This window comes from Macrobrachium rosenbergii, chromosome 42, assembly GCF_040412425.1.
Source record: "Macrobrachium rosenbergii isolate ZJJX-2024 chromosome 42, ASM4041242v1, whole genome shotgun sequence".
NCBI classification, from domain to species: Eukaryota; Metazoa; Arthropoda; class Malacostraca; order Decapoda; family Palaemonidae; genus Macrobrachium; species Macrobrachium rosenbergii.
Genome location: NC_089782.1, coordinates 43,701,182 through 43,727,450, shown reverse-complemented (window position 1 = coordinate 43,727,450; position 26,269 = coordinate 43,701,182). Strand labels below are relative to the sequence as shown.

The following is a 26,269-nucleotide window of genomic DNA, read 5'->3' as shown; positions in this document are numbered from 1 at the left end:
ATAAAAATAAAGGAAATTCTTTTCAAAATAATGGAATACAATAGAATATACAATTTAGGCCAAAGGTCAAGTGCTGGGACCTATGAGGTCATGCAACACTTAAATGGATTTTGACAGCAAGAAGGTTCGAAAGGTGTAACAACAGGAAAACCTCGCAGTTGCACCTAGAAATAATTGTTAGAGGGGGTGGAATAGGCTGGAGGAGGGAGAATATGAACAGAGGTACAGTGGTACACTAAGAAATGAAAGAGGTTGCAGCTAGGGGCCAAAGGGATGCTTCAAAGACCCTTAAGTAATGCCTACAGTGCACCATCTGAGGTACATGAAAGCACTAACGCCCCCATGGGGTTTTTTGAAACGTTTCCTGAAAAAATATGGAAACCCGCTATATGTATAGGATTTCATGGGGGATCAATACCAACATGTCCAACAAAATAAAAAAGTGAAAACTTCTGGGTGTTTCTGACCCTTCTCCACAGGGCAATCTTGTTAGACTTGGTTTTAAGTTTTAAGAGAATTGGAGTGTCTCCCAGAAATCTTGGATATTTCAAGCGAAACCCTATAACACAAGACATATTACCAACAAAAGACTCCTTCCAATCAACACCAGAGAGCTATACTATATCACCAGCGGTCCTTCTATGCCAACCACAGTGCGACCTTATTTGGTGCATCAAATTCTCAGCAATAGTTCCAAGTCACCCTTTTGTTCCTGCGGAGGAGGCAGGAAGTCACAGTTGTATCATTCTACCACATTTTCCCCATGGAGTTTGCAAAGTTACTGCATAAGCTCTCGGTATGGCTCATCAGATCTTTCCTTTGGAGTGTTTGCTTTTCTCAAATGTCTGCAGGGCCATGAGGAGAGTGTGGGAGCTGCCCTTGCTAGATCTGTTTGCCACAATGCTGAGTGTCAGAATATCACTGTACCATTTCCTGCAGCTGAACCCAGCAGCTTGGGGAGTGAATGCCATCCTCCTGTCATAGTATGGCCTAAACATGTTTTCATCATTTAAGACTGCTGAAACAGGTTCTAGTCAAGACTGTATGTCAGCAAATGCTCAGAGGACTGTCATCACCTACTGAAACAGGCTTCAGTGAAGTTTTGGATGTCAGCAATTTCTCAGGCAACTGTAATCTACTTCTCAATAACAACAGAGGTTCCCAGACCCCCTGCATCTTGTTGAAGACATCCCTAATTCCAAGAGTTTCACAGTCATATAAAGTTGTTACATTTTCATATGGGTGGTTATCTACTGTTGTCTTTGAAAAAGAAAGAAAGAAAAACAAAAATTTTGCAGGTTGCTGCAGAATCCACTGCCAACCCCTGTAGGTCCTCTACCAGCAAAGTAAGCGAGACTTGTGGCTTGGTCTGCTTGAGGCCTCTCCTGTTGTAATACCACTTTATCTACTGGAGCATCATAATGCTTCTCTACCTCTTCAGTCTTCATCCAGCAAGGTTTAGACTTTGAATAAGATACACACATTTCCAACATGTTTGTCATTTTGGTCAGTATAACCCATGGGCTATTACTAATCTCAAAGTTGGGACCTGACTCTGGTGCTGCAGCCTTACTAGGTCTCCTTATTAACCTTTGCAGCCATTGCTTTTCTTGATTTGGTCCTTAAAACTTCCCTGATTGCCCATGCCTCCTCTATGCCTTTTAGTTTGTCTTGGAGTTAGTGGTCATGACAGTCTTCCACTAAAAGTGGCTCATTCTTGGTCAACTTTAGTATTCCTCCCATGCCCCTGAAGATAGTCTAGTTTTGATCAGTTCCTTTACTTGAGTCTGCAGAAATATCCTAGACCTCTATTTTCTACTGGCTTCTGCAGGTCATTTACCTGGCTTATTTATAAGTTTCACAGAACCTCTCACAACTCAAGACTGATCCCCACGAAATCTGAGCACTCTTTTCCTCTCTGGTTTTTAAGTATAGCCTGGAACTATCTGCCACCCTTAGAGCGTGCCCTTTGAGTTGCTGGGACACTTTCTGAAAACTTCATCTAGGTGATGTGACCAATAAATAAACTGTTTGATGTTTGTTGCCACTTGCTGTAGCAGGTCATGTGCAATCACTTGGGGGGGAGGGGAGGGGGAAATCTGGGTCTTTATTCTCTTTACAACTTCACACTTAACTTCGGTGCAGATGGAGGCATTCTCTGGAGTACCTGCTACAATGCCTTGAGCTTGGAATGTGCTGCCTTGGGTTATGTCTTCCACTGTAAATCCCTTATTTACAGTCGCTCACATGATTCCGGAGGATATAATTGGCTTCACTGTCCATCATCTAAAGGGGACGGGACTTCTTGCAGCATGGTCTATGCTTCTTTTCAAAGGAGTCTTTAACCTTCCTGCTAAATTGCAAATCAAGCCATTCATGATTAATGACTACACAGGGTCAAATGACATTTTTATGATAAAATATATTTTCATATAAATGCATCAACCATAACTGTCACTTCCTTCCTCCCTTTCCCTAACTCTTCCAGATGGGAGTTAGTACAGAGGAATGCCACTTTGCCTTGCGAAACAGTGACCTCTACTTGTCAGGCATGCACAAAGGGAGTTTTTTCCTCAAAGATCCATCAAGTTGGCCTGACTTGTTCTGTTTCACACAAAGCAGAGCTGTTTATGATCAATGGGTTTGAAGTCTGTTTTCATGTATACAAGGTTTGAAGTCTGTTTTCATGTATACATTATTTTTCTGATACCTTTCGCTTAAAATACCATAATATTTGTTTATATATGCAACACCTTTAACAATACAAAGTTATAAGTATATAAACACTAATAATTAAAACTTCTGGAAATACATACTTTTTGATTTTTAAATATGATATCAATATCCCCTTGTACAACACCCTGGGGCAGATTGCCAATGAATGCTGTGAATGGAGGTTCTGTGGGCAAAGCCTTTCTTTGTCTGTTGCCACCGCTTCCTCCATATCCTCGGCCACCATCATTGTACCTTCCTCCACCACTGCCACCTCCACCACTGCCACCTCCACCACCTCCTCCTCCTCCACCACCACCACCACCGCCACCACTTCCACCTGAGCGATAATTATTCCTGTGGATGGAAGAAATTGCACATCAAAAATTATACTCCCTTACCAAATCTCCACTGACTCTCAAAATTATTCTAAAGCAATTGTTCTCCTAAAATCGAATGCAGGCTGCTGAATCATAACAATCTAATATTGTACAACTGCATAAGTAAGAATTTATTCCCTATTCAAATCTGAAAATTTTCTGGATATTTATATGCTATTGTTATGACCTTTCTAAGGCAACAAATGAAATCAAAAGCAATCCTACATTTTAAATACATAAAACATACAGGAATTATAAACAACAAAACCAATCCTACATATGTTACATAAATGCATAAAAAATAGTTTTATATATACTGTACTTAACAAGTAACTACATAGCTACTAGCTTTCTACACAGCAGTCTAACAAAATTCAAATTTTTGTGGTGGTGCTCCCATTGCTTGTGTAGGTGACAGGGCCCTGCCCACTTTGGGGACTAAAAAAGTTAAGTATATCTTAGTTTAACCAGACCACTGTAGAATGTTTTTGAGAGATATGTTATGCTGAAAAGCCAGAGACATTGCGACAGCTCGAACCTCATGCTTGACTTTAAGGGAAGGTAAAGCATCTTCTTGAACTTGAGAATGCGCTTCTGTAATAAAATTTCTAAGAAAGAAAGAAAGGGCATTCTTCGACAGAGGTCGTGAAGGGTTCTTCACTGAGCACCAAAGCTCGTCGGAGGGTCCTCTGATATTTTTTGTCCTTTCAATATAATACTTCAAGGTTCTCACAGGACAAAAAAGTCTCTCTTCTTTGTCTGGGCCAAGGATGTCCGTTGAGCTTTTAATAACGAACCAACGAGGCCATTGCTTAGAAACGTCCTCATTCTTGGCAAGGAAACCAAGATATAGAGAACATATTGCATTCCCATTTGTAAGGCCTACCTTCTTGTTGAAGGCTTGCAGCTCGCTAACGCCTTTGGTGGTCGCCAAAGCCACGAGCGGGTCTTCTTAGCGAGATTCTTAAAAGAGGGATTCAAAAGTTGAGCTCATAAGTCACTTGAGAACAACATCCAATTTCCAGGAGACAACTCCAGGCTTTTCTAATTTGGAGGTTTTGAAGGATCTGATGAGGTTGGTGAGGTCTTGGTTGGATGAAAGATCCAGGCCCCTATGCTTAAACACTGAAGAAAACATCGACCTATACCCCTCGATGGTAGAGGAAGACAAATTCCTATCAGTCCTCTGGCAAAGAAAAAAGTCAGCTAACTGGCTTATGGAGGTTTCAGAAGATGAAATGTTGTTATGTCGATACCATCCTCAGAAAACTGACAACTTGGATTGGTAGAGCCTGCTAGAGGAAGATCTGCACCTAGCAATAGCTTCTGCAGCTTGCTTTGTGAAGCCTTTTGCTCTGACGAGGCTCCTGACAGTCTGAAGCCAGTGAGGGCCACAGCAGACAATCCTTGATGAAACCTGAGGAAGTGGGGCTGTTTGAGCAGCGACTGTTTTTTGTGGCAGGAGTCTTGGGAAGTCCACTAATAGATGCAACAGAGCCAGAAACCATTCCTTCCTGGGCTAAAATGGAGCAATCAGGGTCACTGAGATGTTCTGGTGAGAGAAGAACTTGTTGATCACCTACCAAGCTGATCAATACGAAAGGTGGGAAGGCTTAGGCATCCAGGCCCGTCCAGTCCAACAGCACGGCATCCATCGCCCATGCGAGAGGGTCTGGGACTGGGGAGCAAAAGTGAGGTAGATGATGATTTCTCAACGTTGTGAAGAGGTTCACAGCTAGTTTGCCCCCAAGTTTCCATAGATCATCGCATATAAGGGAGTCCAGAGTCCACTCTGTCAGTAAAACCTGATTGCAGCAACTCAACTTGTCTGCGAGGACATTCCTTTTTCCCATGCACGAAGCGAGTGTTATTTTTCACCTGGTACTGCTCCGCCCAGAGAAGGTCTTTTGCCGTCTTGTAGAGAGAGAAAGAATGGATGCCCCTTGTTTACGGACGTAAGACAGTGCTGTGGTGTTGTCTGCGTAACCTGCTACTACTTTGCCGATAACTAGATGAGAGGTCTGGAGACCCAGATGAATAACTTTTTAGTTCCTTCACATTGATGTGAAGCGCTCTCTGATCTACAGACAACATTCCTGAACTCTTTTGACTCCCTAGAAGGGCTCCTAACCTAGATCTGAAGCGTTGGAATAAATTTCTAGGTTGGGGTCAACAGTAGAAGAGACTCTCCTTTTCAAAGTCTTTCTACAGACAACCGCCACCGAAGGTCCATCTTGATCTCTGAGATGGGGAAAATGAATGAGTCCAGTTTGGTTTTCCTGCTCCAGCATGCTTTCAGATAAAATTGAAGAGGCCATATGTGAAGTCTGCCCAGCTTCATGAACAGTTCTACCAAGGCCAAGGTCCCCAGCAGACTCATCCACTGAAGTGCTGAGCAAGTCCTGAGGTCTAGAAACTCACAGAGAGTCTGGAAACAGGAGTTGATCTGTTTGGGAGGGAGGAAAACCCAAAAAGTCTGAGTTCAGAATCATCCCTAAATAGGGAATCTTCTGCGTCAGAACTAATTGCGACTTGTGAAAGTTGACCAAAATGCCCAACGCCTGCATCACGCAAAGTGTCTTTTTTAAGTTTTCTGTGCACTTCTCCTCCAAAGGAGAGCAGAACAGCCAATTGTTGAGATAGAAACAAACGTTGACATCGAGAAGGTGAAGTTATTTTTCAAGAGGAGCAAGGATTCGAGTGAACACTTGTGGGGCAGTGGACAGGCCGAAACATAAGGCTCAAAACTGGAGAACTTTGCCCAGACACACAAAGCACAGGAACTTTCTTAAATCTGGATGTATTGGGACATGGAAACAGGCATCCTGCATGCCCAAGGTGACCATCCAGTCACCCTGATGGATAGAGGACACAACAGAGTGACTGGTTTCCATATGAAATTTGGTTTCCAGCACAAACCAATTCAGGGCACTGGCATCCAGAACTGGTCTCCAGCCCCCAGATGACTTAGGGACCACGAAGAGACAGTTGTAAAATCCATCTGAGTTGAGATCCAAAATCACTTCTACTGCCTCTGTGATGAAGGGACTCTACTTCATGAGAGAGGGTGGCAAGCTTCTTGGAGTAAGCTGAGTAGGCAGTCAAGTTGATCGGTGACTTGGATAAGGGAGGTTTCTCTTGGAAAGAGATGGAATATCCTTCCCTCAACAATTGATCTATGCAAGATGCTGCCCCTCTGCAGCTACATTCCTCCCAGAAGAGGTGTAGCCTGGCTCCGACCGGGGTGCAAAGGGCTGAGTTCTCATTTCTTAGTGGCTGATTTAAAAGAAGACTTCTTGATCGATTGGGGTGGGGGGTAGATTGGTCAGAGGTCTAGGCTGAGATCTAGGCTTTCCTCCTTGAAAGGGCTGCTGTAGAAGAGAGAAGGACTTGGTCATTGTTGCGGGAGCTTCCTTAAGCTGCTTGGAAGATTGAGCCAGAAGATCAGTTGTAAACTTCTTCTGAAGGTCAGACAGATCTCCTTAACAGTACCTTGGGGGAAGAGATGGGATCTGTCTAATGGAGAGAACAAGAGGGCTGACTTCTGTGTTGTGGTGACTCATTTGGTGGCGAAGGAGCACCACAGTCCTCGCTTCTTCAAAATTCCCATTGAAAACTGGGAGGTGAGCTCGCAAGAGCCATCCCTGACTGCCTTGTCTACACAAGACAATACTCCCAACCAGTCAGAAGAGAAGTCCTTGGCCAAGAGCAGACAATCCTCGATCTTCCTAGCTAAAGCCCCCATCATCCAATCAAGGAAGCTAAAAATTTCTGATACCTTGAACAGGTTCCTGACAAGATGGTCCAGTTCGGACGACAAGAAGGAAATCTTGGCTGCGGAGAACGCAGAACAATGTGTGGCGTCAACCAAACCAGAGAAATCTCCCAGGGAGGAGGCAGAGACTTCCAAGAAGGGAGCTTCCCCAGTGGCATACAAAAGATACTTTTTCTTGAGAAGTTTGGAAGGAGGGAAGGCAAAGGTTACTTTACCTTGGTCCCTCTCCATGGCCAGCCACTCGTCCACTTCTCGAAGAACTTTCTTCAAGGAAGAGGAAAGCACTAGTTTGGGGGGGGAGGGCATATGTCAGCAGTCCGTTTTCTCATAAGGAATATCAAGGCTGGGGAATCAGGAGCAGCAGGCTCAATGAAGTCTGGAAAATTTGCCAGAAAGAATCTCAGCAACAACGAATAAGCAGACAAAGGAGCGGTATCTTGTTCCGGTTTATTCTCGTCTGACGAGACAGGATAAGGTGTCCTTGCTCTTGGAAAAGACAATTTTCTTCTTTAAAAAGCCAGTGAGCTCCTCAAGTTGACGCTGAATCAGGGCTAAAGCAGAATCTTCCTGAGCTGAAAAAGAGGGAAGAGGCGCCGAGTGTCCCACTGTTGGCGTTGAGCGGTCGGGTGCGGAAACTTTAAGCAGCAAAGCAGGCGCCAAGCGAGTCGGAGATGGGTGCTCTGAGCTGAGAGAGCACTTAGCAGGCGGTGATGGGCACTTACTCGAAGTACCATGTCGCTTTGAGATCAAAATAGGGCACTCGTGACTTGAAAAAGGTTCCGGACTATCCCAAGAAGACTGATGACGAGCCAAAGAAGTGGTAGTAGGCGGAACAGTGAAACTGCAGGAGGGGTGAGGACTCACACGAGCCTCCTCATATCTTTTGACAAGAGGGGAGCTGTCAGCCACATTGGAGCCTCTTCAAAGGGCGAGAGATGGAAGATCGACACTGCTGATGCCTTGCATCCAGCAGTCTTCCAAATCTGACGACAGACAAGAGGCACTGAACGAGACGCCCTTCCAATGGCGCTCTGTTGTAGACTGGGACCTTGCAACAGGCTTGACGGAGGGGGCAACTGCCGGTGGGCAAACCCCACTGGCCTTCTTGGACCTCCGGTATGTCTTCTCCCTGGTGTGGGGGAGCAGGACAGTGACCTTTGTCTAGGAGCACTGATGGGACAGGCAGCCACCTCCTCAACACTCAGAACATTGTCACTAGGGACAGCACTGACACTTTCCACTGATTTCAACACAAAATCCCTGAAAGAGGAACCTAATTCCATAACAGTATTGGCCAGGAATTCAAATTTTTTTTTTACCAAATTTTGCTTTGAGACTGGCAATGGCGTTGGGATCAGAAGCACGGGAACCTGGTAAAGGAGTTTGGTGTAAAGGAATAGGAGGGATAAGGATGGGAGATATAGCATGAATCAAAGAAACAAAGCTATCTTCTACCACGGTAGATAAAGAAGGAATCTACTGACTAGCTCTACTTTTGGCTCTAAGAGCCACCTTCCTTTTCCTATTTCAGTCTAATTTGTCCAGATGGGACTTCAAGGTCTCCCATTTACTATCCTCCAAATCCTGATATTCCGGATATGTAAGCTCTCTACTACATTCCTGCCCCCTAAACTTGACACACTTGGTGTGTGAATCATAAGTCACCTTAGCAAGTCTAATTTTACACCCCTCGATACAATAACGAATGCTTGAAGAACTGGAGTCAGACATATTTGACTGTCTTTGGAAATAAAGTTACCAAACAATGTTACTAAGATAGAAAAGGCCACCACAAAAACGTGAGAAAATACTTCACCAAAAATACGGGAAAAAATCCAAAAAAGATGAAGCAGCACCTGCACAAAACTACCGATGTTAATCGGTAGCGCCACCGCAAAAATTTGAATTTTGTTAGACTGCCGCATAGAAAGCTAGTAGCTATGTAATTGCTTGGTAAGTCACTTTTATAAAAATAAGAATTATAAACAAAGATATAAGCTAATTGACAGGGGGCATTTCCCACAATTTTGAACTTTAACACACTGATCCAAATTCTGTCTTGTCAACCATAACACATTTATCCATATTCTGTATTTTCAACCTTAATATATTTGTTCATATTCTGTATATCAAGTCACTGGACAAACACTGGACTTCCCTCAACAACAATCATCCCAGAATTATCTCAGATCTATCACCCAATCGATGAAATTATAAATGGGAAAAGATGTAGACTGATTAAAAGATAAAATCTCAGAATCTTCCATTTAAACACATTTGTTCATAATCTGTATACCAAGTCATTTAACTTTCATTAAATTTCCCTTAACAACAATCTTCCCAAAATGACATCAATTTCAACAACCTATCTTTCCCTGGTAAGTGAAATTAAATGCCCATCTTATTTCAGCTTCAGCTAATGAAGTTTCCATTGTAATATCAGTCAAAACAAAAAATACTGCTCTATGTCATATGCAAAAGTACATTATAACCATGTGCTCAATTCTGGAATTAATCACTCCTAGAAGTTTGACTCTTTACAATATACATTTGCATAACTCCTTACATTAATATGATGTAGCAGACCAAACAGTAAACTTCAAAAGAAGGGAAATAGCCAGAGATGACTCTCACAAAATAACAGCAGGGACAATGCCACCATCTGTTAAGGCTCTCTCACCTCTTGTGTTAACAGTTATCTCTTATCAGATTACAAAAATGTTTGTACTTACAAGACACGGTATTTAGCCTACCATGAATGATTATTTATGTTGCCATAATGACTAATAGTATTATATTGTGATAAGAGCATGAAAATACAGGTGTAAACAATGAACAATACCTGTTCAAGGCCTGGCTCTTCAATATTTGAAGACTGTCGTCATCTTTAAAGAAACTTTGTATTTTTTCTGATTTTCTCTTCTAAATATCTAAGCTATAGAAGTTTCACTTTGTCCAACAGCCACTCTTAAACACTTTTAAGTAATTGCCTGTTGTTATTTATGACGAAGTCAGTTTTAATGCAATATCTACCAGCCTCCTCATAACCTTTTTGCTCAGACACCCAAAATGCAATCTATGGAACAAAATGATCCTCATCCAAGTGTAGGAGGTTGTATGATAACTTACAAATTGTTCAAATGTGCTCAAAAACTTTCAATCAGAGAAGGCAGTGAGTCAATGAGTGTCCTATGACAACTGAAGATTTAGACCAATGTTTAAGCTAATATAAAAGACAATAGCCTCTTCATGTCCTTTTTTCTTTTTATTACATACAGTTTTGGAGTCATCTGAGCCTTTTACCATGGGAAACAATGCCCTCATATGCCATACTAGTTCATGCAATATTTTTGCGGTTACTGCAGTCTACTGACCAATATTATTGATTATATATAAATCCTACAAGGCAACTACAAAAGAATGTGGGTGGACAGTGCCATAGTCTCAAGACCCTCAGTCATGTATGTTTACTGTTCAAGTTTTTGTTTGCTTCAATAATTTTAAGATGTCTATAGCACTGTCCTTCCTTCTCTAACCATTTGACTTTTGGACAGTTTTTCTCAGCGAGTTGCAACTATGCATGTTAATGATTAGAAATTATGCAATACCGTACTGGCACGTTTCAATCTTCATCCTCCCAATGTAATCAAAAGTTGACTTTCTAAGTCTTCATATAAATACTACGCAGTACCTTGAATTCACACTTTCTCCTTCACCACCAGTAAAGCATTACTTCTTGCCTTGAGGTTGGAAGGCAGCAGAAAGCGCACATTTTTGTACTGTCCCGTTCCCAACCCTGGTTACTGACTTTCAGCCAAGATATGGTTTTTGGATGGGAGGTGGATGAGGAGATGTTTTACATCTGTAATTCAAAATACATCAATCTCTACATCAACACTTCCTAGGCTACATTCAATGGAACAATTGTTAAACTAAAGAAACTCATGAAAGCTAGGAGGAGTCAGAAAGCATTAACGTATTCCATCATAAGAATTGTTTAAATTGGTTAAAAGCATTAGGTAATCAACGACAGAAAAGCAAAACAGATTGCGTAAGTGCTGTGCTCTAAAACGACCATTTATGCTAAAAGCCAATAGTAACTCCCAATTCTGGCTGTGTTCAAGAATTTACTAAATGAGAAATAAAATCAATGGCTAGGGACTTTGAAATGATGCCATCATTTAACTATACTAGTATACACCTACCTTCTTATTCAGTGGCCCCATAGAGTTATGGAAAAATGCCAAAATGACCGTCATTCCACAATTTACATCAAATCTGAATTATTGTATTAAAGGGATGCAACCTAACTCAAAGTGTAAGTCCTATCTGTCCAAGGCTTCCCCCTCTCCTTGGACTTTAGATTTAACCAGGTCTAGGGGGAAGTCATACAGTACTTTAGGGGGGTGCATGCTACAATTTAATCAAGATTGCCAAGTTCTACTTGACTGGGACACCCTTATGCTAACTTGACCTAGTGCATAATAAATACTAATATTATAAAAATTCATCCTAACCATACAATGCACTCCAAGTCTTAACTATCTCCCTTTAGCATTGCAGAGCACATTCCTTACCTTATAGTTGGCCAAACTGCTTTGTGGAGGCGAGGCATTTACCACTGGAAAGGATTACAACACCACCATATGGATAGGCAATTCATAGTTAGTTCCCTCACCCTAGGCAAGTCTTACACAGAAGTATCCACAAACTCATCAGGAAAACTGGTGAAGCTTTTACTGTATTTTATATAAGAAAAGAAAAAGACTGCAAAATATTCAAATATAGCAAATGTCCTATGAACGGCTAGCCCTTCCTGAAATAACGTCCAAATAATAAGACTCATAATGCAATGCAGGTCTTTATATCTTTACTTATATGTAACTCACTCAACTTGCCACCTGTATTCCTTATGGTTTATAAATACTTGATTTTATGGAATTAAGGCAGCCAAGCCAAGCTAAAAGTACCAGGATACTTTCATTCATTCTGTGCTTAAGACTGTACAGATGCTTTCAGCCAATCAGTTCTTCAGACCGTGAGGATGGAGATGGAGTGGGTGGACAGAAAATTTGATAAAGAAAATAAAGGAGATGAAGTACTATAGGTGGAACTAGAATAAAACCCCACAACTGTACCATGTAGTGACAGTCTGAAAGGTTGGGCACCAAGACTAAAGATAACAGGAATGGAGGTAAAGTTAAATGCTAAAATGTGGGCGCACCCAGGGGCTGAAGAAATACTACAAACACCCGAAATAATGCCTATGGTACACCACAAAAATAGGATAAATGGTACCATAAGGAATGACTGAACTTCCTTCAGTTATGCTACCATTAGCTGGTGTGTCTATAATCAAGCTAACTTCTCAAACTTTACGCCTTACTTCCACGAGATACATCCCCACCTAACCTTTGCTTGGGAGGGGGGGGGGAGCCCTGACCTGGCCAGAGGTGAAGAACCCCCCCTATCCACAGTGTGTATGAAACAGTTCCACCATATTACCAAAATCTGAATGCAGACATGAACCTTGTATTTTCAAACTGTTTGTCAAATGTTTAATACATATCACAACATACCTTGCCTATCTCAATTCACTTGTTTTACATAATCCTATATATGCATACTTTCCTACTAAGGTCTTACCTAATACAAGATAACTGTATGCAGTCTATGGGTGGAGATGTGTAAGACCAATTACACAATGATCTGCACAATATGTGTCCAATGGTCAGAAATGCATAAACTACAACAAAAGCAATTATAAAAATAAGCCTATCCTACGCCTACATGGTTCACGAATGGTGAAATTTTTCATGTATTTGGCAGAAATAAAACTTCATTGTAAGACTTACATAACATTTACTCTAACTCGACAACACCCCAGCTGAAGCCATAACATTACCGCTGCCCACATGGCTAGGGGAGGCCTGAACCTTTATAATACCGAGTGCAATTAAGCCTAGACAAGTGTATTTTGCCAACTGAAGTGAAAAATTAAAACTGCGACATCACGAGCGATTCTAAGCGGCCTTAAACAGCCGCCTGGAAGGCGAAATTCGGCGAGGGGCAAGAAGGAGGGTCATGGTTGAGGAAGAATGTAAACAACCGCAGACGTGAAATACGGCAACCTAGGCTAAGCAAACCACTCGTCAAGAATAAGAAGCTGGAATGCGGATATTCAAAAATACCTTATCCCGAAAAGAGGCAATCTGACGTGGGGCAGATCACAAAACGTAAGTGAAAACGATGGCCCTGACGGTTAAATGTGTTAAAAGCCTTAAAATACGTGACAACCTGCATTATTTCATTCACAAGTTCGCTCTACGGCGCCAACACACAAGTCAATTTCATCGACTTTCCCTGAGTAAATGAAGGACAATTAGAGATTGTCAGTCTATCTGGCATTAGTTCAATGGTTCGTAATTCTTTTCATTACCTGAAAGGAATGGGTAACTGACATACTCACATGTCTTCGTTAGAGTTTTCAATCTTACCGGGAGTAGTATTCTTCCGAGATACCTGCCATGTTGGTTTGGAGTCCATAGCATGGCAAGACTACTCGAAAATAATACACATATTTAGCAGAATTTTATTTTCTTAAAATATTATATAATAAGTAGATAAATATACAAACGATAAAAAATATTTTTTAAATTTATTGAAATTGATTCTGTATATAACAAAATTATATGCTCTTCAAAATTAGATAACAAAATATGATCAAATGTAAACAAACCTTTCGATTACTTTTGGGCCACTTAGTTATGGCGGCCCCCAGTGCCAACGTGAAACGTTGTTTCTCTCTTTAAGAGATTTAGAGTGTAAAATCTAGTTGAGTCAAAAGTTTGGTGCTAATTAAGTTCTTATTTGACTATTGTCCTTAATGAGCAGACATGAAGGCTGAAAATAAGGTTGTTGAAGGGAATGTAGGTTCGGAAAACCGGGCGAGGGTTCGCAATGTTCCTCGCCATGTTCTGGACGCATTTGAGAACCTGGTCCCTGATGATCCACCCGGCCAGGCAAAAGCTTCAGTTGTGATTTTAAAACACGCAGATCAACTCTTGGCCAACCACTCCGTAAGTATATAATGTCTCCCATCTCATGCTGCTCCATTTTGCTGTTTTCTACCCCGTTAATCTGGGTTAGGCTAGCATGTGCATTCCCAGTATCAGTGTGGTCTCAGTCCTATTTCAGTTCAGAAGCTTTGCCTAATTTGTAATGAAAATTCTGCCTTTATATAGCTTACTGTCATAGCGATACAAATAATTTTGGTAAAGTTTAACCTAAGTATCAGCCACCCTTGCACGAACTCAAGGCCTAACCTAAGCCTGTGTTCGGTACAAGCCCCACATACATGGCCTGATTGATTTAACAAACAAAAGATAGTACATAGGCTAAGGTTTCTAGATAACAGCACAGTAAATTTGGGATGGATTTTATGGTACCAAGCAGATTAGGGGGATCTGTGCACACAGCATAGAAACTATATAGCCTAGGATACTAGTATGAAAATATCATACCGTTGTATGAAATGATCCTTGGCTGTTGAAAAAGAGGATGCTGTTAAGACAATATCTGACCTGTCAGTAGGTGGCTTTCTGTAATTACCTTCAACTTAAGTAGTTCAACACTTGCCCTTAGTGGTGAAACTCTGACATTTTTTTCTGGAGCAGCTTTGGGTAGTAGGGACTACCTAAGCAGAGTAGGGAGGCGGTTATTCAGTTTACTTGGGGTGCTCCCTTCCTGCTAGATCAGGGCATGGTGCCTTAAGTTATGTTACAAAGGTAAGGTCTGTGTAGGTCAGGACACAGCATTCTGGGAAAGGTTGGGATTTCTCAGTCCTACCTCTATCTCCCTAGCCTACTCTGCATTTGCTCCACAGCTTCATGTTCTCCTTTGGCCAGCTGGGGTTTATCATTGCCAATGTACTTCACATTGCGAATTGTGGTCATTACTAAAGGGTGTTTGCAGTTTCCATGTAAACCCCTGGCTGCACCCAATGTTTAGCCTCATACTTTACTTCCATTACTGTTTCCTTTCTTCCATCTTGCAGCCCAGCTCAAACTAATATATACAGTACTTTTTGGCTAGTTCAGATAGGTTTCCACCAAATTTCATCCATGGATCCTTGTATTTCAACTCAGTTAGGCTAGTCGTCTAGATCTCATCATCTTGCTTTCCAACCACTCCAACTCTCTCCTTCCAGTCTTATACTAGTTTAAGAATTAGGACCCATATCTGACATTGCAAAAACAAGCATGCTTACAGCTGCTTAAACTCAAGCTCATAGCTGCTTATACTTATGCTCACAGTGATTCTCAACTGATTGTTGTAGTTATGAAGTTCTTTTGGTTATTTGTTATAAAAGCAGCTGCATACAGTCTGTTGTGTGAAGTTGACCCAAGCTTTGTTGTGAATACCTTAATTTCGCTTGTCAGCTTGTTGATTGAAATGGATGTATGAATTGCAGTGATGTTAGATATTATATACTGTACTAGTATACAATATGAGAATACTGTGAGACAAAATATTTCTGCTATGCAATAAAGTTAGTTTAATTTTTGTCAGACATTTGTTGACAGTTAACTGTCAAATAAGATGACACAATAATGTAATTTTTTAAAAGACTTCTTTATTATATATATATATATATATATATATATATATATATATATATATATATATATATATATATATATATATATATATATATATATATCAGGGGTTCTCAACATTGATCCATGGCAAATTAAAGATAGATTTCATAAAATAAATGCGTATTAATTTGGATAAATAGGCTACAAGTAAACTGGATTTTTTAGAATATTTTCAAAAGATTGTTGCACTCATCCGTAAGTGATTTAGTGAATTTGATGTTATAAACTGTAGTATTATTAAGATACAGTAATACCTCGATCATACACGCTTTGAGTAGCACGAATTCACAGACACGAACTATTCTTTGGAACCTAAGTAATTGGCATACTTGATCTTTTCACAGACACACGAAATTTGTGAAATCCTCAAGTAACCCTGCAGAAGTGGTTATGTATCATTTTTGAAGTCATTTATAAGTTTTCATGCTTTTATGTGTAATATTAGTATGAAAAATTTGTATTTTTATTTTTGTACATAAAAACTGTGTCATAATTTGTAAAATCAGTCAAAATCCCGCAAAACAGCTGTCGATGCAAACATTCTCTCTCTCTCTCTCTCTTCTCTCTCTCTCTCTCTCTCTCTCTCTCTCTCTCTCTCTCTCTCTCTCTCTCTCACTGAGGTAAGAGAGATTTTTTATGCATGCAGTGCTCCCCCATTTTTATGCTGGGATAGGTAGCAAAAATCTCCTCTAAAAATGCTTATAACTGCCAAGTAACTTGTACCCCTTAAACTAATATGCTTATGACTGCCTATTTTAACATTTCACTGCTTAATTTGATAGTTCAAGCAAAAATATACCTTAAATTATCATGCTAAAACAATTTAATATTTCAGACAACAATACACCCCAAAACACCCAAAGTAACCTCACATTACAGTACTCTCCTACTACTGTTACTCTTGAGTAGGCTATATACACCCCTAAAATGCTTATAACTGCTTATTTTAACAGTTCATCGCAAAACTGGACAGTTCAAAGTAAAATTTACCTCAGACTATCATCCCAGAACACCCTAACATCATTTCTAAGTCATGATGCAAAATTAAGTATACTAGCCTACAACTGTTACTCTTAAGTACAGTATCCCATATCATTCTGACACATATTTTCTTTGGCCTATGTAACTTTGCGCATCGTTCTGTACATACTGTCTTGCACTGGGTGTACATTTTATGTATTTTATTTTCCTGTGTCGTAAGATGATTTTGAAATTATATTTACTACACAGGTACGTATTTAAGGATAGTACTAGTATTTTATAGAGCATCTAAAATACGTGGGTAGTTTAGAACAACAGGATACGGACCACCAAACAGAATGCTAGGTTTGTTACGTCGTATTAGTATTTTCGTGATTATGTACAAATACATTTATAATAAAAAAATTATTTACTACAGTAAGTTCCTGGTTTACGTCATTTTGTGGTTAGTCCTCACCATCTTCCATAAATTTATTAAAGAGTTCTTGTGCCATCATTCTCTCTCTCTCTCTCTCTCTCTCTCTCTCTCTCTCTCTCTCTCTCTCTCTCTCTCTCTCAGTATACATATATATACTGGGGAAACAGCAAAATAGCTATACTGTAACAGGTTATTTCACTTACAGAATATATTTATATTATATTGATGATCTCATCACCATAAAAATATATAAAATCTGAATATCATACATAGGCTCCAGTAGCAATTTTTGTGGCGACATAATCTCTCTCTCTCTCTCTCTCTCTCTCTCTCTCTCTCTCTCTCTCATATCTGTAATGTATTATAGATGTTTTGCTGTGTTTTTTCAGTAGGCTATATGTATACTGAGAGAGAGAGAGAGAGAGAGAGAGAGAATGATGGCACAAGAATTTTTTAATAAATTTATGGGAGATGGCGAGAACTAACCACAAAATGATGCAAACCAAGAACTTACTGTGGTAAATCATTTTTCTTTTATCGTAAATGTATTTGTACGCAATCACGAAAATACTAAAATGATGTAACAAACCTAGCATTCTGTTTTGAGGTACGTGTCTCATCATTCTAAACTACCCATTATTTTAGATGCTCTATACAGTACTAGTACTACCCTAAAATATGTACCTGTACAGTAAATATCATTTCAAAATCATCTTACAATATAGGAAAATATCAGTGTACGTAAAATGTAAGCCCAGTGCATTACAGTAGGCACAGGACGATGTGCAAAGCTATCTAGGCCAAAGAAAACATTCATGTCTGAATGATAGAGGATACTTAAGAGCTATAATAGCTGTAGGCTGGTATACTTAATTTTGCAACATAACTTAGAAATGATATGAAGGTGTTCTGGGCTGATAATTTGAGGTATATTTTTGTTGGAACTGTCAAGTTTAGCGATGAACTGTTAAAATAGGCAGTGATAAGTGTTTTAGGGGTGTATATAGCCTACTTAAGAGTAACAGTAGTAGAAGAGTACTGTAATGTAACGTTACTTTGGGAGTTTTGGGGTGTATTTTTGTTTGAACTATCAAATTAAGCATTGAAATGTTAAAACAGGCAGTGATAAGCATTTTAGTTTAAGGAATACAAGATAGTTGGCAGTTATAAGCATTTTTAGAGGGAATTTTTGCATTTTTGCTGATTTTGCATTTTCGTGGTAAGTTCCGGAACCTATCCCGAGTAAAAATGGGGGAGCACTGTAAATGTGTATATAGTTACTTTTTTTATTAATTTTTTCATATTTTCCATGCTACAATTATAACTTTTTGCCTGTATATCCTAAATTATTTAGAATTTAAAAGAATATAAAAAATAGATTTTCGAGTCTTTTCTCTGAGGATCGGAGAGAGGGGGTGTAACCTAAACTGTCAATTATCCAGACATGTTGACATATTGACCACAAAGGGTAGACAATGTTGCCCACTGATTGTCGGAAGGATACTGAAAAATCTCTCTCTCCTTCATAAATCATGAATTTCCATCTTTTGATACCTAATGTAAGAGTAACTTCTCTCTTTGTCTTTCCAAAGTTATTCTCTCTTTCTCTGTCCTAAATCATGAATAATTCTCTCTCTCTCTCTCTCTCTCTCTCTCTCTCTCTCTCTCTCTCTCTCTCTCTCTCTCTCTCTCTCTCTCTCTCTCTCTCTCTCTCTGTACTGTAATGACATATGAATTACAGTATTAAGCTAACTTGCATTATTTTGTCATATTTAGGGTTTAAACCCTAGAAATAAGCATTTACTTTATCTATTAGCATTTTTAGTGACCATACCAAACTTACACGAATCCTCACCTTACACGAGGGGTTCTGGAACCTAACCTAAAGAAGTTTGAGGTAGTATATATATTACTGTATTTTGAGTAATGTTGATTCAGGATAAATTTGTTATATTTAATCTTTATATTGTTACAGTCTCACAGATTTGTTACTATTTTTTATTTTATTTATTTGTTTTTTGCAGGGTTTTACCTTTCCCGAAGATGTACTGTATATCATCAAGCGACTTGTCAGTGGGTTGGTTTCTCACAGGCAGAGAGTTCGAGAAGGTTTCTGTTCAACATTGCAAGCTCTTCTGCAGCTCCATCCCACCACCGTATCTTTGACGTACACTACTATTCAAGAACTTTGCGGAAAGAAAAGGAATCTGTCAAAGGAGGTAATGTTCAGAATAGATATACAGTACTGTAATGTATTAGCCTCTATTGTATTTCATATATTGTGGATTGTTGTCATAATATATATGATTTAAGATCGGTGTTTTTTCGTTAAGTTGAATGGTTTTCCTCTTACAAATAATTAAAACTTTTCTCGTGCCTAAGTTGTTGCTTAAGGTTTTATGGTATATAGCAAATTATCTTTTATTATTACCCATGTTTAGTTGTTTTATGGATGATTATGCTTTGCTTTGTAAATGATTGGTCAGTGAAATTATTGGTAATTTTAATCTAAATAGAAATTCATTGAGAAATTTTTTTTCATAAAATTTATAGTGGCCAAGACAATTTATCACGTATTTATACTTGTGTTTTGTCTTATCTTTTGCAGGAGACAAGAGATTTTCTCACTGGAGAGCTTATTGGATATGGTGCCCTTATTCGGTCAGGCCATGTTAAGAACAATGTTGCCATGAGACAAGACATTATTAGAAGGCTGTTCGCAATTAGGGAAAAGAAACAGTACTATGATATCATTGTTGCCAACTATTTTGTGCACATGATGGAAAAGGTGAACACGTTTGTTCCATTTTAAGTTATGGGAAATGGTATCCATTTCCTTTTATATATTGCATTGCATTGCCAAAAGTTTAGCTATGTATTTTCTTTAATGTATTGCATTGTGTTGCAAAAGTTCACCTAATATTGGTCATTACTCACATAAAACCCTTATGGCTTAAATTGTTTTGCTTAATGTTGGTTAGACATTTTTTTATTCTTCATTTTTCTTTGCAGTTCACCAAATCTGTTATTCAACAAGAAATTCTAAGGGAATTGTACCAGGAACTGTCAGTGCCTGTAAAGGACTTGACCCCAAGTAGACTGTGGTTGAGACTCGTCATTCTGAGAAAATTCCCTGAGAGTGCACCTGAAACATTTGCTGACACGCTCTTACCCAAAAACTATGTCACAATTGGGGCCATTATTGTAGTAAGTATATAAGTATTTTGAGTCTTGTTGTCCAGATGTAAGGAGCATTATGTGAGGGCTAGCTATGAGCATTTCTCTATTTTTCTAATATCAAATTGTTAAAATCCATCATTGCATATTTTTATGACATAAAATACTAAAATCCATCATTGCATAATTTTATGATACTACTTTTTCCTGTATTTTTTGTGTTGTTGACATTGAATGAAATAGTCTTCAGTTATCAAGGAAACTTGGAGTTTATAAGTAATTTCCTGTAGTTGCTCAGTTGCTGATAATTTATACTGTAGTCAGAGCAGAGTTTTTTAATGTTCAGCTTTATTAATACAGAGTAAAACTGAATTTCTAGTTTAAGAGACAAATAAAAAAATAACTTACATAACTTGGTCATCAAGTGGGGTCCATTAGGGACATGAGCAAGTATTTGATGTTCACTGTTTTAATGCATATTTTTATATATTACAATAGTTCAATTAGACCAGTGCATCACATTTCCAAGCTCCTGCAGGGCTCATCCTGTGTGCAAACATATTCTCAGGAATGACTGAAATTGCTTGAGTTTATATTCTGCCAAGTAAATATGGAGATGCTAGAGTTTTCTATCCAGTTCTGAGATTTTGCATCCTTCGGAAGTCACTGAGAGTCTGCTCTTTTCGTATGTTTGGGTTGCAAGCAAACAGCTTAAGCTATCCTGACTTGACATCATCTGAACAGATTTTTATCAAGCTGAAAAGAGGGGTTACTCATCAGTTCTCAGTTTCTCTTTTAGGTTAAAATAGAAATTGAATTTACATTTTTCATTTTAGAAAACTTCTATCAACATGCCCAATGTTCATCCTTGCTTAAGTGAAACAATATCAAGCCTAGCCCTACTCAGGAAGAATGACAAGGAGTCACAGGTAGTCCAGTTTTGGCAGAAAGGACTAGCACCTTATTTGAAAGCACCTACTACAAATTGCTTGCAACTTCTTTTTAATGGTTTACAGGTAAGTGTGACTTTTTGTTGACTATTTTTTTTTATTTTGTCATAATGGTGGGGACACTCAGATCATAAAATCAGTTCAATTCTGCTTTGTTGCTATAGAAAAAAACTGTTTTGTTGAGAAGCTGTTCTAAATTGAAATGTTTCAAAGGATTTTGTCAAGAGCAAAAGGAGGCAGAAGGTTATTTGTTTTACCATGTGAATGACTGATCAGATGCTTGTGAATCCTGAATGTGTTTGGTTAAGGAAATGGCAGTGGTACCTAACCAAGAAACTTCAAAAGTGAATGGATGGAGAGAGGTTCATGTATGGTAGATCTAAAGCGAGTTGAATTTAGATTTATATTTTAGAAGCTTTTTGTAGTTAATTAGATCGAGAACAAAGTTAAAAGAATCTGCGCATTAGACACTGGAGGAACTGAGTAGTTTAACTGGGTATAGGAAGTAGACACCCTCTGTTTACAGATGTATGAGACTGGAAACCCTCGAAAAGAGAAGAAAAGGATTTTGGGAGTAAAAGATCCCAGATGAACATGAGATTGAGATTGGAGCAGAAGTAGCACTATCAGGTACAACAGGAGCAGAATAATTGGGATGCCATTGGTTGGAGGTTTTGCAGTGTGGTCTTTGTGTATTGTGTTATTTAATACCTGGAACTATTCATGGAGAATATTGTTTCACTTTCAAAGTTTGAATGACAGTCCTTAAATATTTGGCAGTTGTTGAATTAGCAAATTACAAATTGTTCGTAAGTACTAGCACAGTAGTCACCACCAGTAATGGTTGCCACATCTGAAGCCAGACATAATGGAAAGATTTTGTTCTGTTACCTTCGGCTAGTGGGGATAAAAATAACAGGAGGTGTCCTCCAAGTAATATAATGAACTTACAGCTAAGCTGGTTACATTACGAAATCAGAAAAGTCACTGAAGATAGAAGTTGTTGTTCGAAAGATAAGGTCAGATACAGATAATAAAGAATTTGTTTCTGGAATTAGGATTTTTGCATTATTTGGTGCTCTTTTTAGTGTTTCCTTATTGTTTTCATGCATTATTGACTCGTTTGCTGACGTTCAAAGTGCAATCTCCAGTGTATTTTGCATTTCATATTTTTTTAACGTACTGTTTGTGCATTATTATTGTAGAAGTGGTGGTTTATGATTGTGGAAAAAAGTTTTGCTCAGAAAGTTTTATTTTATGTAAGTAACTTACTAAGTAGTTATGTAGTTATAGTTTCTAACTAGTACGACAGCTTAAATTCAAAATTCGCGGCAGCACTTTGGTTATTTAGTGCAGGTGACCAGTACCTCCCACTAACGGCAATATCCGAGTCAAGTTTATAATTTTTTGCAAATTGATTAACTTCCTTGGTTTCTACTTAATAAATAGAAAATCTGCTACTAGTGATATAGAAATGGTCATTGTCCACTTAGCCTAGCATAGCTTGGCTATAGACTGTTTGCCTGGGTAGAAATCACTCAGGCAGACTAGCATGAAGAGCAAAAGTTAGTTAAAATATCGGCCGAAGAATGGTTGATTTTTCAATGAGTAGCGTAATAAGACACGTAAACATTGCATGCGCTACCATCTTTGCCAAGTATCGTAATAATAAACTTTGCATTTGCTACCACCTTTACTGAATAGCGTAATAAAACGTAAACATTGAACTGCTACCATCTTTGCCAAGTAGCATAATAAAACATAAACATTGCGTTTGCTGCCATAGAATCGCTACTGCTTTCAGATAGTCTGAATTCTAGCCCCTTTTCCCCCTCCTTGCTTGGGACCGTAGGGGTTGTGCTTACTCTGGACCCCACCAAGACATTAGCCTGGTTGGACAGTCTTTATATGATTTTTTTTTTTTTTTTTAACCCCCTCCAGTTTTTGTCCAATTCTGAGGTTTCTGGTGAAGACTGAAAACAGCGTAAAATTCTTCACAGCCACTGAAGATATTCATGTTTATTATTGTTGTGCTCCGCTTCCTGTCAATGGTAAGGAAGCTAGTCTCTCAGTCCTTATTGCAGTTTCGCTCTTTGTTGAACAACCTTCATTGGGCTCCAGACAGAAGCGACTTGCATCTTCTCAGACCTGCTTTCCTGTGCGCCGCCAATTCCTGAACACCTTGTCCATTCCCAAGCTCCTGGCGCCAACTTCCTAGCACATGGTGCCGTCTACTGAGCACCCTGCACCTGTTCTAGAGCACTCGTCAATATCTTTTTAGTGCTTGGATGCCACCGCCAAACGCCTAACTTCCACTCACAGTGCCCAGGATTTTGCCATTATGGAATTCTTCAAACCTTTCATAGCTGATCCAGATATTTTCCACCATGAACAGTTCCGCACATGTTTTCGTTCTGTACAAAGGTGTCTTTGAAGTCCATGCAAGGCGTTGTTGAGTTCAGTAATATAGAGTCCGCATGGGTATTGATGTGTCCTCACAGCTGTCTTAGAGTCTGCAGAGTTGGCAGCTAGTCCACAAGGTTGTCTGCAATTCTGCACATGGATCTACAAGTTCACTCATTTCTCAGTGAGTCAGCATGGTTTTCAGCGAAAGGCATGTCCCACAGCCCCTTGTTTCCTTTGATTAGAAGACGAAGTTCAAATTGAGATGAACCTTAGAGAAGCAAGAAGTACCCTTCCTTGTCCCCAGCAGACTCTGGTAGTATCTTAGGCCCTTCTTATGGGATAGGGTCTTCCCAGTTCAAGGATCTGTGCTAAAGCCTCTTTACAGCACAAGTCTTCTATAGAGTCCTTGCTCTTTTATTTGACTTTGTTTTTTCAGAGTATGAATATCAGTCCTCACCTGGACAGGTGATATCTTCGATCCCCTTCGATGGAAGTGCTTGAAGGTTGTTTGATCTCAAGTCCAACCTGGGGCAGGGAAACTCATCAAGACACCTTTGTCTTTTCTCATGGCCCCCGAGTCAAGTTGGAACTACGTTGATAGCTGTCCGAACATTTACTTTTGGAAGGAAAGTTCCTTCATCCTTGAGCCTTAACCTAGTTTTCAATAACTCAGATTGAGGTTGGGGAGCCCACTTGAGGAACCGGATTTTCTGGGGCGTGGTCCCCAGATGGACAGATCCTTCATTTCTTTCTCGTAGAGCTAGAAGTTTTTCATGTAAAGTTCAATGTGTTTTGACCTTAGGCCTTTTTTTAACCTGTTTGTCCCTTCAAGGAATCTTTGTCTTCCTCTGTTTTGTTGCCCATACCATCCCTATAGCATGTGCAACATACACCATGCTACAGACCGGTCCATCAGACCTCCTCTCCTCACAAACTTCGTCACAGTCGAGGAGGAGCTACACAAGCTATAGGCTAACTGCAAGTTGCATTAACATCTTAGCCCTATTCTACCTGTGTAATGGTTCCTGAACATGCTCAGTTGTTGGTGGACTCTACAAGATCGTCCCCAACCATGTCTGCTCTGACAACCTTGCCTCAAGAGATCTACCAGGTGGTCTGCTCTTGCCCTGATAGGCTCCAAACTGTCCGAAGGCTTGTCAATTGAAGAGTCTTTTCTAGACGTGGCAGCGGCTGTTGCAAGACGTAGAAGTCAATCTTCTCTCTTCGTCTGCCAGGCTTAGGCTAGTCTAGCATAGCTATGTAGAATCCATAGGTATGCATGCAGTCAAGACTAGAGATTTGCAGTAAATAGAGAGAATACACATTTACATAATACCCACTAGCTGATAAAAATGTCAAGATCTGAATTTTAGGTTATGTATATATTGAATTGCTTTATATGCACATAAAATGAGGTACATGTTACCTATGCAGTTTTTTTTTTTTTATAGAATTCCTGGTTTCAATCATGTCCACAACTATTAAAATTTTGGGGGGTATAATCTAAGGACAATCTATTATTGTTGATTTTGGGTGACAGACAATCTGGTATGTCGGTGTTCTTCCTGGTGTCTTGATGTAGTGGAAAATCCCATTAACAGAAGGGGGTGGGTTGAAATATTCACATGACAGTGTCATTATATTTGTTATATCATGCAAATTATAATGATAGCATTAAGAGTTTTATGATGCATTGTTGTGTGTAGGCTTTTACATTCACCATATTTATTTGCAGCTTGTGTTGTTGAAGTTGAAGACAGCAGAAGAAATTTGTCAAGTATGTGATGGAGCTGTGATCACCCACCTCTTAAATGTGATGTCTCTTCATGATAAGAATTTAAGTGCATCTGCACGTGGTGTTGGATCAGCTCTTTTGCAGCTGGCAACAACCAATTATGAGGAGGATAAGTAAGTGAAGATATTTTTTTAGAGCTGTGATGTTTCGGTAGTCTTTTAGTGTAAAGTTTATTAAAGGTCCCAGCGAGCAGCAGAGGCATATGACAGGTCATTACACAAGCGCACAATGCCCTAGAGGTTGAATATGGCTTGCTCAGTACCCAAGCGCCCCCCCCCCCTCCATTCACATATGGACCTAGCTATGTAGGGTAATGACTACCGATGACTTAGGGCTAGTTGACCTATGTACTTCCCCATCACCAGACTTACTGGACATTGAAGTTTTGTTAGTGAAAATCTAGCATTATTTGAGTGGGATATGAACTCAGACTTACTTACAGACGTTGCATATCATGTACAATACTGTATTGTGTGTGTGTGTGTAAGCAGACAAAATGCAAAATAGGATAAAAAAAATAAGAGAACTGTGTCTGCCATACAATGTGTGATATCATTATCTGTATTAATATGTAAAATCTGTGGAACAACCTAAAGAAAGAATAATCTTAACCATTTTGATGTACATATTACAGTCGCATTCAGTTGGCCATAGCAAAAGTCCTCATTAAAAAACCAGGCAGTGTCCGTTTTGATCAGCTAACGGGAACTAAGCTGCTCAGTCAGATGAGGCTACATTTTACTCCAGATACAATCATCAACATAGCCAAAATCCTTCGGAAAACTATGACCAGTGTAAGTGTTTTTGATTAATTTGAATGCTGATAATGCTTCATGAATTATAGAATTCTAAGTTCTGTTTTGGTTTTACATAATCATTGTTAATGTTTTCCTGTTGAATTCATCACAAACTCATCTATAACTGATGGATATGTATGAAGAACATTTTAATATTTTATAAATGCAGTTTCCTCTTCATTAATTAGGTTAGACATGTAGTGAGTTCTCTCCCCATT

At 39.3% G+C, this 26,269-nt stretch overlaps 2 protein-coding genes across 3 annotated transcripts in view; one reads left to right on the top strand and one right to left on the bottom strand.

Moving 5' to 3' along the window:
• LOC136828362 (eukaryotic translation initiation factor 4H-like) overlaps positions 1–13,425 on the bottom strand; it is a 31,314-nt gene extending 17,889 nt beyond the window's left edge. The window contains exons 1-2 of one of the 2 annotated variants that reach the window (XM_067086310.1): positions 13,337–13,425; positions 2,817–3,069 (exon numbers count right to left, since the gene is read on the bottom strand). In XM_067086310.1, the coding sequence (XP_066942411.1) occupies positions 2,817–3,069; positions 13,337–13,413 (330 nt within the window). In that variant the 5' untranslated portion in view covers positions 13,414–13,425. The remainder of the gene's footprint in view (positions 1–2,816; positions 3,070–13,336) is intronic. The other variant, XM_067086311.1, reaches the window with a different exon arrangement.
• A 186-nt stretch (positions 13,426–13,611) lies between these two features.
• LOC136828361 (myb-binding protein 1A-like protein) overlaps positions 13,612–26,269 on the top strand; it is a 37,023-nt gene continuing 24,365 nt past the window's right edge. Inside the window, exons 1-7 of the mRNA XM_067086309.1 lie at positions 13,612–13,946; positions 18,951–19,145; positions 19,535–19,714; positions 19,939–20,133; positions 20,940–21,119; positions 25,195–25,367; positions 25,889–26,048. Of these exons, the coding sequence (XP_066942410.1) occupies positions 13,764–13,946; positions 18,951–19,145; positions 19,535–19,714; positions 19,939–20,133; positions 20,940–21,119; positions 25,195–25,367; positions 25,889–26,048 (1,266 nt within the window). The 5' untranslated portion in view covers positions 13,612–13,763. The remainder of the gene's footprint in view (positions 13,947–18,950; positions 19,146–19,534; positions 19,715–19,938; positions 20,134–20,939; positions 21,120–25,194; positions 25,368–25,888; positions 26,049–26,269) is intronic.